The sequence below is a fragment of the Scomber japonicus genome, chromosome 24, assembly GCF_027409825.1.
Source record: "Scomber japonicus isolate fScoJap1 chromosome 24, fScoJap1.pri, whole genome shotgun sequence".
In the NCBI taxonomy this organism is placed as follows: Eukaryota; Metazoa; Chordata; class Actinopteri; order Scombriformes; family Scombridae; genus Scomber; species Scomber japonicus.
This window is the reverse complement of record NC_070601.1, coordinates 9,324,672-9,339,029: the sequence shown is the minus strand read 5'-3', so window position 1 is coordinate 9,339,029 and position 14,358 is coordinate 9,324,672. Positions and strand designations below refer to the sequence as shown.

The 14,358-nt window shown below is 39.8% G+C and overlaps 1 protein-coding gene across 1 annotated transcript in view; it reads left to right on the top strand.

The window, feature by feature from the left end:
• Nucleotides 1-12,709, top strand: part of LOC128354043 (fibroblast growth factor 12-like) — a 55,457-nt gene extending 42,748 nt beyond the window's left edge. Inside the window, exons 4-5 of the mRNA XM_053314286.1 lie at nt 12,006-12,204; nt 12,561-12,709. Of these exons, the coding sequence (XP_053170261.1) occupies nt 12,006-12,204; nt 12,561-12,709 (348 nt within the window). The remainder of the gene's footprint in view (nt 1-12,005; nt 12,205-12,560) is intronic.
• The last annotated feature ends 1,649 nt before the right edge of the window (nt 12,710-14,358 follow it).

Genomic DNA, 14,358 nt, shown 5'->3' with positions numbered 1-14,358 from the left:
TAGGAATAGATGTGAGGGGGAAGGAGAGACAAAGAGGACATGTGAGGAGGTAAATGAAAGGGAAATGTGAGAAGAAAGGAAATGGTTTTAGGCTGATGAAAAAAGAGGAAGAGAAAGGTCGAGGAAGAGTGTAGACATAAGAGGATGAGTCGAGGAGGGAAGGTTTTAGACAAAAGAGGAAAAGATAGAGAAGAAAAAGGAAAAAAGGTTGTGGACAAGAGAGAAGAAAGAGAGAGAGAGAGAGAGAGAGAGAGAGAGAGAGAGAGAGAGAGAGAGAGAGAGAGAGAGAGAGAGAGAGAGAGAGAGAGAGAGAGAGAGAGAGAGAGAGAGAGAGAGAGAGAGAGAGAGAGAGAGAGAGAGAGAGAGAGAGGAAAAAGACCGGAGACGAAAGGATAGAAAGACGAGAAAAGAGTTATCGGGAGGAGAAAGAAAGGAGATCTGTGCTGCTCTGCTGGGCTTCCTCAGCTTGCCACTGAAACTCACAGATGCATGAGGGCTTCCTGTAAATAATTGAAGACAGGGAGTCCCCCCTACACACACACACACGCACACACACACACACACACTGTAGAAATGTAGAAATCCCCTCTAAAGCCGCGTCGAGGCAAAGTGAGGATGTTTGATCATGCTCCAGCTCTGTGACTGATGTGCAGGCAGCTACATGATAATGAAAATATATAAATTGCGTACAGCAGGTGTAATTTATCATAGTGTCAGTGCTGCTTGATGTTTAATTGGCTGCTGCAAAGGGTCCTGGCAGGTGTACTGTGTGGTAAGGATGGCGCCACTGTGCTTGAAGAGACACTCATTAAACATTATGAGGGTGCTATCACAGCTACAGTTTGTTTACACTGGTCTGGAGACATTTAGCTTTATGTAATTTTATAATTGGTCGGTTCACATCCGTGCTGACGCTTGTTTATTGGACGCTGTTTGGATAATCTTTCATCCTGCCAGGTTAGTTATTGTGGTGGTGTCAGGAGGTCGATACAAATCCCATTCTAGTCACTCTAACTTTAAAAAAATGGTCCACTTGTCAGCAGTTTTTACATTTGTGCAGGCTGTATATTTGGTAGATGTCAACACGTCTCCTTGTTGCTATATTTTCCTTTTTTTTCTTTTTTTCCCCGGCTTGTTGGTTTGTGTCCAGTTCCTCGGTGCTGGGATTTGACGACACCTGAAGCATTAAAGAAATGGCACTGTTCTCACCTGTCCTAATGACCCAAACAAATGTAGCACACACCTGGGAGCGCAAACAAAGAGCCTGGTATAAACACACACACACACACACCATTGAGCGAGAGCATTTTAAGCCCTGATTGCACCGTAATCATTATAATCGGAACATGATGAACTGAATACTGAATACAGTGTTGTTGAGTAATTTGCGAGGCAAATGTGTAATTAAGGATGTTATATTAGATCATATTGGGTCTGTAATGGACAAACATGATGAGTGAAACATGTTGTACCACTGGAAAAATAAACTGGATTTTGATTTTCAGCGTTGTATGTCTGAATGCCAAAGCGATTCACATGACTTCACAGCCTATGTTATGCATTCAAAGCCAAGGATAAATTTGGACTCATTGCCACTTTGGAAAACAGGCGGCTATACTGCTGAATAAAATTCTCATTTTGAGACATCAGGGCTCAACATATCTCTTAACCATGTGAATCTTACCAAAATACGACACAGTATGAGATCGTAAACAATTTAAGCATATATGAAGGCTGCAACTGACTGTTTTCTTTATTATCAGTTGATCTGCACTTTTCTTTTCAAGTTCAGATTAATCATTTCGTCTTTTACTCCTGTTTCAAAGATTTCTCGTTATTGGCTTCCCAAATGTGAGAATTTGCAGCTTTTTTTGGTTTCATATCTTTAAATATCTTTCAGGCAGTTTGAAGATGCCAACTGTGTACATTTTTCACTATCTTCTGTCATTTTATTGACTAATTAATTTAGTACTTGAAAGAAAACTGCAGATCGACTGATAATAAACAATTAAAGCTACAATAACTATAATATAGTAACCATCCTACATTAAAATGCCTAAAAACAATTAGACTTTTGTTACATATTTTGTTTAGTTGTGTTCTTACATTATTCCAAATGTTTCCAATAATTTTCAAACCCAGACAAATACGTAATTTTAATCTGCTAACAGTCAATTTAATTTGGCCACCTGTCAATGGCATCATGCCCCTTCTACCAAACAAGCACAAGATGTTCATCATCTTGTTGTTGTTGTTAAGTTTATCTCTTAACCAGATGAAGGATTTTAGTCATTATACGTCTGGATCTTAAGTTATCAGAGAAACAAGCTGAGAAAACTTTAGCAGCAGCTTGGCTCACAGCCCATCTGGACATTCTGTGCCAGCTGAACTGCGTCAGAGAAACACTGATTTTTAACATGAAACTGATTTATTCAGTGTTATTACCAATTTTAATCATCAGGTCAGTTTGTTTTTCTATGGATAATTCAGCTCCTGGCAAAAACACTCATGATTGATGAACACTGAGGTAATCCTAACAGGGAGATTATTACTTCACAATGTCATCAAACTGGGTGTTCTGTTATTGTTTTGATTGAGAGACCCCTGGCGGCAGAAATGACATACATGTATAATTGTTTCAGAAAAGTTCCCCTGAAAAGATATGGCTGGACTCAGACACAGTATTCAGCATGCTTTTATAATAAATCTGTGATTTTTATTGCAATACATTTATATTGCCCACTCTTGTCTCAAAAACAAAAATTTAGGACATTTCTCTGTATGGTGCATTCCCCTTGCAACAGAGCTACTTAAGCTTGATCCTAAATTTATGCTGCTCTGCTCTCAATGAGATTCTTTATCCTCTTATTGCAAATTGTTAATGATATGCTGCAAACTTAGTTATACATGGTAGGACTGTCTTATTAATCCCAGATCCCAAGCATCTGGCAGTGTGTGGTTGTGCATGTTCGTGTGTGTGTGTGTGTGTGTGTGTATGCATGTGTGTGCGTGTGTGTGTGTGTGTGTGTATGCATGTGTGTGTGTGTGTGTGTGTGTGTGTGTGTGTGGGTTCTGGGGTGCTACTAACAGATGGCTCAGTGTGCAATGAGCTGCTATGTGATAATTATGGAGCATGCTCGGGAAAGTGGAGAAAAAAGTGCTGATGAGTTTGGGACTGTATGTGTGTTTGTGTGTGAACGAGGCGAGTGTATGCTGGTGTTTTGTGTGTGTGTGTGTGTGTGTGTGTGTGTGTGTGTGTGTGTGTGTGTGAGTGGGTGTGTTAGGGTGGTTGGGTAGGTATAGGTGTCAGGATGCTTGCTGAGAGGTGTGAGAGGAAATTGACTTTTCTTTTAGTAAAATAATCGCACATTTCCTGTAACACACCACAACTCCTACTACTCCTCTCTCACTACTGCAATATGAATAAGGTGAGAAAGAAGACAGACAATACTGCATTAATACAGTAAAAGACCATTAGATAATCCTGACTGATTGTTTTTGAAATATGAATTGTGCTGACTGTTGACCAGCCAAGATTAGAAATGGAAATGTATCCCTTCATGCCAGCTCCAGTGACTCAGACTGTTAAAGCCCCGGTCTGTCTGCTGGAGAGGTCCTGAGAGCCCAAACACCATCAATTCAAGTCTATCCTCCATCCATCTTTTTCATCCTGTTGCTCGCTCTCTCTCTCTCGCTCTCGCTCTCTGCTTCCCTTTTAGTCCAGGTGTCGTCAGGTCATAGAAACATTAAAGTAAGGCTCAGAAAATACAGCCTGTGGTCAAATCCGGTCCCTGTTAAAATGATTTGTCCCCCTACATGAAATCAAAAATGTGTTCTCAATTTAAGACATTTATTCATGTTTCATAAATTTAACAGTGTGAAATTCCAATAAAAAAATAACATGAATTTAATATCTAATAATTGACACCTACACGGGGAGAGCACTGTGGAAAGCTCTAGAGCTCATTTCAGCTCAAGATTAATAAAATTCTTATTAATTCTTCCTTACTTAAACAATAGAGATTGGTGTCTCACCGGAAAATAAAGATTAGCATTATGAAACTACCTCTTCTGAAAAAAAAGCATGTTTTCTTACAACAGGATATCGTGAACAAACATAAGGGTGTGCGTACTGTATGTATGTATGTGTGTGTGTGTGTTTGTCTGACACATGTCTGTGTACGTAGGCGTTTACTTCCATTCATAACGCAGTCGGTACAGCACTCAGACAGGGAGTGCTGTGATGTCTACATCCAGAGAGATGAGAGGGAAGAGGAGTGGTAGAGAGAATAAATGTTAGCCATGTGAGTCATAATGTGCGCGCACACACACACACACACACACACACACAGACACAGACACAGACACACACACACACACACACACATGCACGCACGCACACACACATTCTCTGGTCATTTCTGGTGACTAGAGAATTAATTAGTTACTGGTGAGCCGTGGAGCCCCTTCAAAAATCCCACTTTACGAGCCAGAGCATTGAAGTACCACAGGGCAGACATCACACTAAACAGCAGGTTTGAACATTAGGGACAAAATTATTGTCAGCTAATGATGTTTGACAGCCATTACTGACAAACATACGTGCAGCCTTTTTCCCAGCCTTCCTTCATGAATCATAGTGGGCAGTTTTTGTTTAGTGGTTCAAAGACTAAAGGTCTGTCCCTCACTGTGATAGATTATTATAGTGATTGGTTGACATAATCGATTGATGTATACTGATACAAAACTTACAAGGATTTATTCACCTTTAATATAAACATTTAGACTAGTTTACTATTTGCAGATTAATTTACTGATCTCAATATAAGTGGAAAAAACTGAGGTTGCTGTCAATAAAATCCAAATTCTCTGAGGCTGCCGTTTCTCTTGTTGGCTTGGGAGATTGTCCTCAGTCTCTATGAGCGAATGTTTTAGAGACTGACCTGTGAGTCGAGGCATCTGATAACTCTTCAAACTCTTGGATGTATTACTCAACTGAGCCTTATGGATTGTGTTTCATTGCTTCACTGGTCAGTGACACAACAGGACCCCATCAATGCAGCCTCTTGTGAAGCGTTTTGATATGAAATGGTGGTGGACGACTCTGACCTAACAAAACACAAAGTCAAAAACAGCTTGTGATCTTGTCATGACACAGACCTTATATGTGTTGCTAAGTGTCTAGATATATTTCTAATATTTTATAGGGGCTCTTATATGATCCACTTAATTTGTGTTTCCAAACCGGCCCTTAAGGAGTACCCGTCCTGTGAGTTGTTGCTCCAGCTCCAACACACCTGATCCAATTAAGAGCCACACATTTTCATAACAGCATAATTGGATCAGGTGTGCAGGTCTGGAGCGGCTGTGGCAGGTTGTGGTTTTCCTGATGCTGTCACTGCGGTTATATTTGTGCTTTGATTCAGTTGGCCTGGGCTGGAGGACATCCTTTCAAGTCCCTTCTCAAACCACGCTCTTTACTCTTTTGTTCTCACATTCAGACACTTTTCTTTCCACTCCTCCTCTCTCTTCTTCTCTGTGGGCTTCTTTTCTTTAGAATGATTTGTTTACCCACAATTCCCCTGGGTAATTAGTGCTGTGATAATAGCTGGTGTTGGAAACAAACACACCCACTCACTGAGCAATGCACACAAACACACACACATATACATACACAGTGGGATGAAAAACAACTTCCTTTTGCTTAGTCGCATTAAGTAATGTTACAAGTAGAGCAACTGCACTTCTAGATGAGGGAGAACAAATCTGAACAATGCTTCTCCATATTTATGAAGACTAAAACTACAAAGTTGTCAGTTTCAATAATTAAAAAGACTTTAATGTAGTTTTAACTCAAAATGAAATACTAAACAAAGGCTAAGCGATCATTTAGGATTATCATGAATTAACTTGTTGATGTTATGACAGTACAATCATATTGTGTTATCATTACACAATTAATTATAATAAAAACATGAGTTAAAGAGTTTTGTAACAGTGGAACACAGCTAATTAATTTGACTATTGTGATACCATTACTGCTACTGATTTTTCACATATCTACTATGTTGTTATTGTGGGAAAATATTCTTCTCTCTATATATATATGACATTGATTTCAACTATAAGAAACAACCAGTACCAAACTCAGTCATGATTTCTTTGTTATAATGAAAACATCATGTAAAAAGATATTGAATTATTGAAGGCTATGTCAGTATCAAACTTGAGAGCTACAAAAATCTGATTATGATATATTTGCTGTTTTTTCTCATTTACAAAAAACATTTGATAAGGATCCATTAAATTTGGATTATGAATTTGACTCCAAGATACTGCTGAAAAATAAACATTTCCATGCTCTACAGTGAATACAGCTTTATTGTTTTTAAGCATATCCTCTGCATCTCTGTACTGCAATTTCTTTGGATCTATTTGCCAACAACATGCAATAAAATGACCTGCATGATTTATCATTTAAGTTTCATATAGGCATCTTTGAAAAACAGTAAACTACTGTAGAAAGCTCTGTTTGTTATGTGGAGTAGAGTTTAAAGCATGGGGACTCAAACACAGGAGACAGGAGGCAGCAGGAACTGAAGAATAGTTTTTAATGGAGGTTACATACAGGCAAAGGACACACTAAAACTGAGCTTCACGGAAGAGCTGAAAACCAGGACTTGAGTACAAACTGAACTTTTGAAATAACAAGGAACAGGTGGCAAGGAACTATGACAGGCTTGTAGCTGATTGGCTGGGAAGACGCGGGGAGCCTGGCTAATGAGACAGATGCAGGGCAGGTGTGAATAGAGGATATAACCATGCACAAACGGTCGGCGAACTCACAAGAACACATCTGAAATAAGTGCATGGCGATCACATACAGCAAAATAAACCTCGCATATAGCATATATTTCTGTTGATAAAAACATAGTCATAGTTTATTCCAATAAGAGTCAAAAAAGAAAGCGACAGTTTCTCAAATGGTCCTTGAATATAATCGGGGACTTCTTATCTGTCCTACTTGCCACTCAGGTGTAGGGACATAAAGCCAAACTGTGATAGATGCAAAGATTATATTAAAGGCTTTCAGTAAGAAGAAATGAGAGAAAAACAGTTCAAACACCAACAAATGGCTTTAACAAATGAACATATCCCAGGACGTTTGGGATATTATGAGGCTGACCTAAGAAAGAACAGATTGGGTACAGTCTTACCTTTGATGGCTTGAAAGTCTGGATGTATGGGGCACGTATATGGTGGTCTAGCTGTAGGTGCCAGTGGCGTACAGGAATTGATTTATAGTTCAATGTCAGATTTCACCTGTTGATACCAACAGCAACACCAGCTATGTGGTGCTGTACAAGGTCAGGTCATGTTGTCCTTAGATTATACATCCCCCCAGTTATTGTGTTTACATCCTTTAATTGAATTAGTAATATAGATTGACTATAGGAAGGTTTGCGTTGTATTGCCACTGAGTAGGACGCTGTTAGCCAAATTAATGGTGTTTACATTTTTCCATTCTCTGTAATAGTAAGTAGTGAGAGTACCACAATCGCATTAAGCAGTGGAGGTGGCTTTGATAGATGTGTCCTTTTGTCAACTTTCAGCTTATTAGTTAAATCTTGTTTTTGCTGTCTTCCACCCATCAGTAAAGTTGGGTGTGGTCAGAGTTGAAACAGTCTTGTAGGAGAAAGTACAAGCAGACCAGTCACAACTCTTGTGGTCTGCTTGTAGTATTTCTGAATCCACCACAGCTCTGCAGGTCCTTGAGGTGTAGCACATCGGTTTCATGGTGCACCGTGACCTGTTAAGTATGAATCGAGCTTCGGGCAGTCAATCAATCAGCACATTTTGCCTGGAGAGTCTCATCTCGAAGGGAGAACGTGTGGTATCGCTGTTATTCGGCAGCTGGTGGTCAAAGGTGTCGCAGACCTGGAATCTCTCTCTGCTTTCCGTCAGGGTGTATTTTGATGCCTCATCCACAAATATGTTCTGACTGCCTGTGGATTCAAGGCTTTAGTAAATTACAGTACAAAATCCAAAGAAAATATTATACTATTTTACTGCAAATGTGCTTTCATTGGCAAGCTCTCAGCAGTGAAGTAGTAGAAATGGGCAGCTACTGGTTGCCAGGTCTTGTTATTGGTGTGCCAGGAGTTGAGATTGCTTCTCCCCACTCTGTTTGGCTTCCTTCTTTTTTAGGTCTTTAACCTGTATCGATTTTAGTATATTTTGGAGCGGGATGTTTAACATGTTAATGGGATCTTCTCTATCTGATTATGGCTGTGTGGAAAAGTAGCTGCTATTCAGCCTGTATGAGTGTATGCATGTGTGTGCAATTTAAAAAAAAAAAAGATAACAATGTGCATGCATGTGTGGACTGTGTTCATTTCCACTAAATCTCTGCTGAGCACAGAGAATTGACAGAGCGAAAGAAAAAATAAGGAAGAGTGATGAGAGAAATACGAAGATAAGAGAGGAGAGAGAGAGAATCCCCTGCTGTTTTTCCAATCAGGAGGCGTCGTCCTCCTCACTGGGTGATTTATTCTCTCTCCTCTCCTTCATGTCCCAATTTCCAACCCCCCCATCTCCGACCACCACCTCCACCCTACCCTCCATTTCTTTCATTCATTCTTTCTCCCCGTCTTCTTTCTGTGGGCAGCTTGTGAACATAGCTATTTGGAAATGCAGGCAGTGTTGTTAAAATGACTCACCTGTACAGCTGTAAGGTTTTCATGTGACGGAAAAATTCTTACAGCTCACTTTTCCCTCTGAATAAATGCTGCTGCTTCGGATGAGGCTGAGAGAGGCCGCGACACCGAGCATCTTTTATTTATAAAAGACGCATTAAGTGATGTATGACCTCTCTGACCAACATTAATAAGTGTCTGGCAATGCTCTTTGCACACCAGCAAAGATCATTCTCCTTTACGCATGAATAATGAATCCGAGTCCCGGGTCAAAACGAAATATATATTATCAAGTTAATTTAATCTAAAAAAAACTAAGCTCTAACAAGAACAACCGCACAGTTAATACATATTAAAACCATGGCTACAAAGGAGAACATTTGATTTATGGTGGTGTGTTTGTGTACGTGTCACTGACATTGGCAATAAATAGAGCATTCATTCATTATCACCTGTCTTGTTTTGCAGCCACCAATCATTTAGTCACATTTCATATCCCCAACAAGCCCTCCTGCACCTCCCTCCATTCATCCCCTAGAGCCACAAGTGTGTGTGTCTGTCTGTGTGTGTGTGTGTGTGTGTGTGTGTGTGTGTGTGTGTGTGTGTGTGTGTGTCTGATCCCTCGCAGCTGCGTATTGGTGCCACCCAACCTTACCTTTATTAAGTGTCTTCCCACGTTAGCATGAGTGGATGCGGTAGAGCATGAGATATAGCACATTATTTGTTAAATTACCAATGCAAGTGTTTGTGTGTTTCTCTCTGTCGCTTTTGAACCCCCCCCCCCCCCCCTCCCCAACCCACACACACACACACACACACCCACCCACCAACTGACCCCTCCCTCTCAGCGCTGGTTGGTTGCCACGGCTACAGTGTCGCCTCTCTTCCTCATGTTGCTATGAGACTCGGACCGACAGACCTGAGCTGAATGACAATGTGTCTGTGGCTCTGGCAAGAGGCCCACAACAGCCAATAAGAGAAGGTCTAGACAAACACTTCCCAGTCTAGGGTCTGGGGACCTCGGGGGGGATTATTTAGGTTGGCAGAGGCCTCCTCAGCCATATGAGCAGTAGTTTATTAACACAGTCTTTTCATTTTTATGTTTTTTTTTTTTTTTGCTAAATGTGAAAAAAAAGTGAAAGTTCATTCATGAAATGTTACTCAAAGAAATGAAGATTCATGTCATCCAAGAGGAGATAATAGTGAAACCGTTGATCACAGTATAGTAATAATTAAAGTTGGGTTAGTTAATGTTTTATATCATATTCATAACAATGTATCAATGACTGTGTGTGATGTGAATGGTGCTGCTCATAGTATCAACTTTGCATTCTCGCTAACACCAACTCTACTTTTTTGCCTTTTTTAGTTCCTTGTCTTGGTTTTCCGGCCAATAAACTCCACTTTTAATTCCAGCCGCAGCACGCAAATGATATTAGCAATACATCTCTCATTATCAGATAAACAATTAGCCACTAACACGAGAAAAAAAAGTGGGTGTTGGAGACTAAAAAACTAAACTGAACTAAAAAAGGACCAAAGTTTGGATTGAAATTTGTTTGAATGATGGTGTAAATAGGCAACTTTTCTATCACATTTGCCATAACAACTTTTATGGGGAAATAATACTTGGATGTCTTGTTATCAGCTTGTTTTGCTTTCGTAAAATCAATTGACGCAGCTTTAATTGATTGTGTATCTCAGTTATAACTGGTATTGTAGTTAAAACCCCATCAAAAAAGTTTGAAAACCAGTGAAACTGTCATTGACGTATTTTATTCTCATTACTTTGCTTTTGCTTTCATATTAGTGTTGTAATTATTATTACTTTTGTTTTGTATATTGGCTGAAAAAGAATCTCATTTCCCCACAAGGATTATTAAAATTCAGTTTAATCTTATCCAAACATTAAGGAGTGCATATCAATGAATTGCACTTGCTGCGAGAGTTGTGTAAATTACACATTAAAAAAAAAATTAACAGTTTAGTTGATAATGTCCCTTGATGGGAAAGCTTTCTATCCCAAACTGTGCTTATAATATAAGAAAACAGTGGAGGCTTTCTACAAGAAATTATATATCATGATTTCAGCTTTAAGATGTAAATATTGCATAAAAATGTTTTTTCTAATGCATAATCAAAATCTCTGGAGGCTGTCTTCTCAGACTGCCTCTCTGACCTCCTCGAGAGAAGCATGTTTTATCTCTGGCTGTGTTTTATACTTGCCGTGACTCAGTAGTGCAAGCGAACACTAGGGAGAGACACCATCTCTCCCATGAAGAATAACACCTTGCTTCTGTGCTGAAATATGCTCCACTGGAGGTGCCGGCACCCATGGAAAAGAGTTTTGACACGTAACAGCAGAGCCGATGTGGGTGGGAGGGTGAGATCCTTTGGGCTTTGTGTTCACTAGAATCAATCTGTTTTATTTTTATCTGTTAAATTGGTTTTTTATGTGCGTACAAAGAGACAATCAGAGGAGAAAGACATGAGTTTGAACAATATACAATTCAGTCAGGGTACTGTTACTTCTCCCTAAGGCAGGCCAATATACTTTCTTTTTTTCTAGTTCAGATATCTGACCACAAAAATCACTCAAGTTTTGTGTGAGAGGATTTTGCTTAAGGGTGTATTGGATGTCTATAATATTGATATATTGCTCAATATATCAGCTGATATTCTTTTTTATATAAACAAATTATTTTTGATGAACAACTTTTTTACAACTATTTGAAATGATAATAACAATACATTTGAATAGCAAATGTTAAGACATTATTGTTCATTTGAATTTGTAACTACATATAAAAAGATGTAATATAAAACCTGCATTTATGTATTTATTTTGTATTCTTTGTCATCTCTAGTTCCTGTGCAGGCAAATAGTAACATTATGAAAGCACTGAAAATGCAATCAATGATGAAAGCAGTGAAAATATGTAGATAGAAACAGAGCTGGCACTCCATAGAGACAAGAAAGGCACACAAAATCAACAATAGCATGACTATCAACAAATTAATATTCACAATTAGACTTTAAAAATGTAACAAATAATTAATGCATTTCTCCAGATTACTGCTCTATAATTTGTTTGTTTTTTATTCTTTTTAATTGTTCAATAATGCATTTCTTAAATGACATTTTTACAGAGTTATCTTCCACTGAACAGTAACTCCCAATGTCCTAATCTAGACTCTTTCATCAGTCTCAGTCAAAATGATCTAAATACTGTTTATTCAACAGTACCGAAACTAAATATCTGTTAAATAATATGACTGATATCTCTTCATGTCTGTCTGTGTCCTCAGGAACTGTTTACAGCGGAGTGTAAGTTTAAGGAGTCGGTGTTTGAGAACTACTATGTGATCTACAGCTCGATGCTCTACAGACAGAAGGAGTCGGGTCGAGCCTGGTTTCTGGGCCTCAATAAAGAAGGACAGGCCATGAAGGGCAACAGGGTCAAAAAGACTAAACCAGCTGCACACTTCCTGCCTAAACCTATAGAAGGTAACATACACATACACAACAGTTCCATTTTGTTTGGAGTTTGATTAGATTTTAGTTCAGATTTGATTGTGTTTCAGTTGTGATGTGAAAATGTTGTAGATGTTTTTGATTATAGAGTCTGTAATGAACAATTTTCCTCCCGTTTCCCCTCCTCTCTTTCCTTCATCCTTCCCCTTTTTCTTCCATTAACCTGGTTGTCATCCCTCTTTTTCTACTCACGCTACTTTCCATCGTTCTCTCTCTACTTATATATTTCTCATTCCTTCCTGTCTTCTGCTCTTACTTCCACTTTCTCCTCTTCATCCTTCTCTTTGTCCTCCCCTCACATCTTTCTTTTTTGCCCTCCACGCTTCTAGTTGCGATGTACCGAGAGCCTTCGTTGCATGACGTAGGGGAGGCGGTGCCTAAACTCGCCGGGGGCCCGCCTTCCAAAAGCACAACCAGCGAACCAGTGGTCATGAATGGCGGCAAGCCAGTCAACAAACCCGACAAAGAAGAAACATAACCCCACCCCCCTTTACCCTCACCTGGCCAACCAGAAGCCAGGAAAAGCCAGAGACTTGCCCCACTGCTGCACTCTCAGAGTAAAAAAAAAACTGCAACAAAGGTAACAAAACAAACGGCTCAAGTTCTGACTGGTCAGCAGTGGGGCCGTGTCCCGCCTCACCTCTCTCTACCTATTGGACGGATCCAGTGTTGTGGGGCAGGGCCAGAGGATGAAGCACTGCGGATGGTGGCGGGGGGGAAAGGCGGGGAAGAAGACAGGCCAATGCCAGCCAGATATTTTGGAACTGGGACAGTGGCATGCCCTCATATATGACTTCTTAAAAATATAAACAAAAAAAGGGAAAACAAATGTCGTCTTCACCGGTATTTTTCTGTGACAATCTGTGAGAATGAGGCCCGTTTTTCCTCTCCTGATAGTACTTTTTCTGTTGCCAGGTATGTTTGCTTGCTGGTGGCCTCAGACACACACACACACACACACACACACACACACACACACACACACACACACACACACACACACACACACACACACACACACACACACACACACGCACACCACCTCTAGAATCAACTGCTCGGATTCGATCTTTGAGTATGTAAAGAACAGATTAAAAACATCAGCAAATAGCTGGCAAAGAGAATAAACACATGAATAAACAAATGATTCAGAGGATGCTTGCTCATCGATCAATTAAGATTTGGCACAGGACATTCTGTACTGAGCTGATGGTGACATGTACCTGAAAACAGCCCTGTGCATAAGATACAATGCAAACTGTGTCCCTTTCATTTTGATCACATACTATATAGCTATTATTCAATTCTGCAAGATCTTATTTGACAGAGACACTGTTGAAATGCCACATAGCTTAAAGCATGTTTGTCTTTTCTGTATTCTTTTATTATCGATTAGTTAGGTGGTTTATTACTCTGCACACACAAAGCGCTAGTGATTATCGAGCTACATTGTTGTACAGGTACAAAGCAGATTTGAGTTTCTACCTCTCTGTCTGAAGAGGGTTTTTTTTTTCCTGTTCCTCAATGGCAGTTATGGTTTCCACACTGCTGACACAAGTGTAGCTCAGGAGAGGAGATCAGACGACATGTCAAATTATGAGTTTTGGCATCAAGTCGCACAATTTGGTGTGCAGCTGTGCGCTGAAACCGAAGTGATTTCCACACATTCCTAGTTTGTAGCAACATGAAGGATATAGTAGGTGGGGGGGCATGCTGGTGTCCAAGCAGCATGGTAGCAGTCAGTGTTTACATGGAGTAGCAGAGCAGATATTGTAGACTGAGGTTTAACAGAGAAAGTGTCAAACCTCAAGAAGGGTCTGACAGCGCTCTTAATCATGAAGAGTACTACAAGTACTTTTGATTTCTGCTGCTTTCCCAAGTACTTGAATTAAAAGGTAGGAACAGGGGTGAAAGTTAACAGGGTAAATGACGTAAAAGCCACTATGTGTAGAATTTAGATATATTTCTGAAATAGGACCCAGTCTAATCCAAATGAGTACGGTCCTGTATTTACGCAGGTCTCAGGCAGTGGTGGGAGAAGGGTTCTGATCCTTTACATGAATAAAAGTTGTAATACCACAATGTAAAAGTATAAATCCTTCATTCAAAATCCTGATTGAGTAAAAG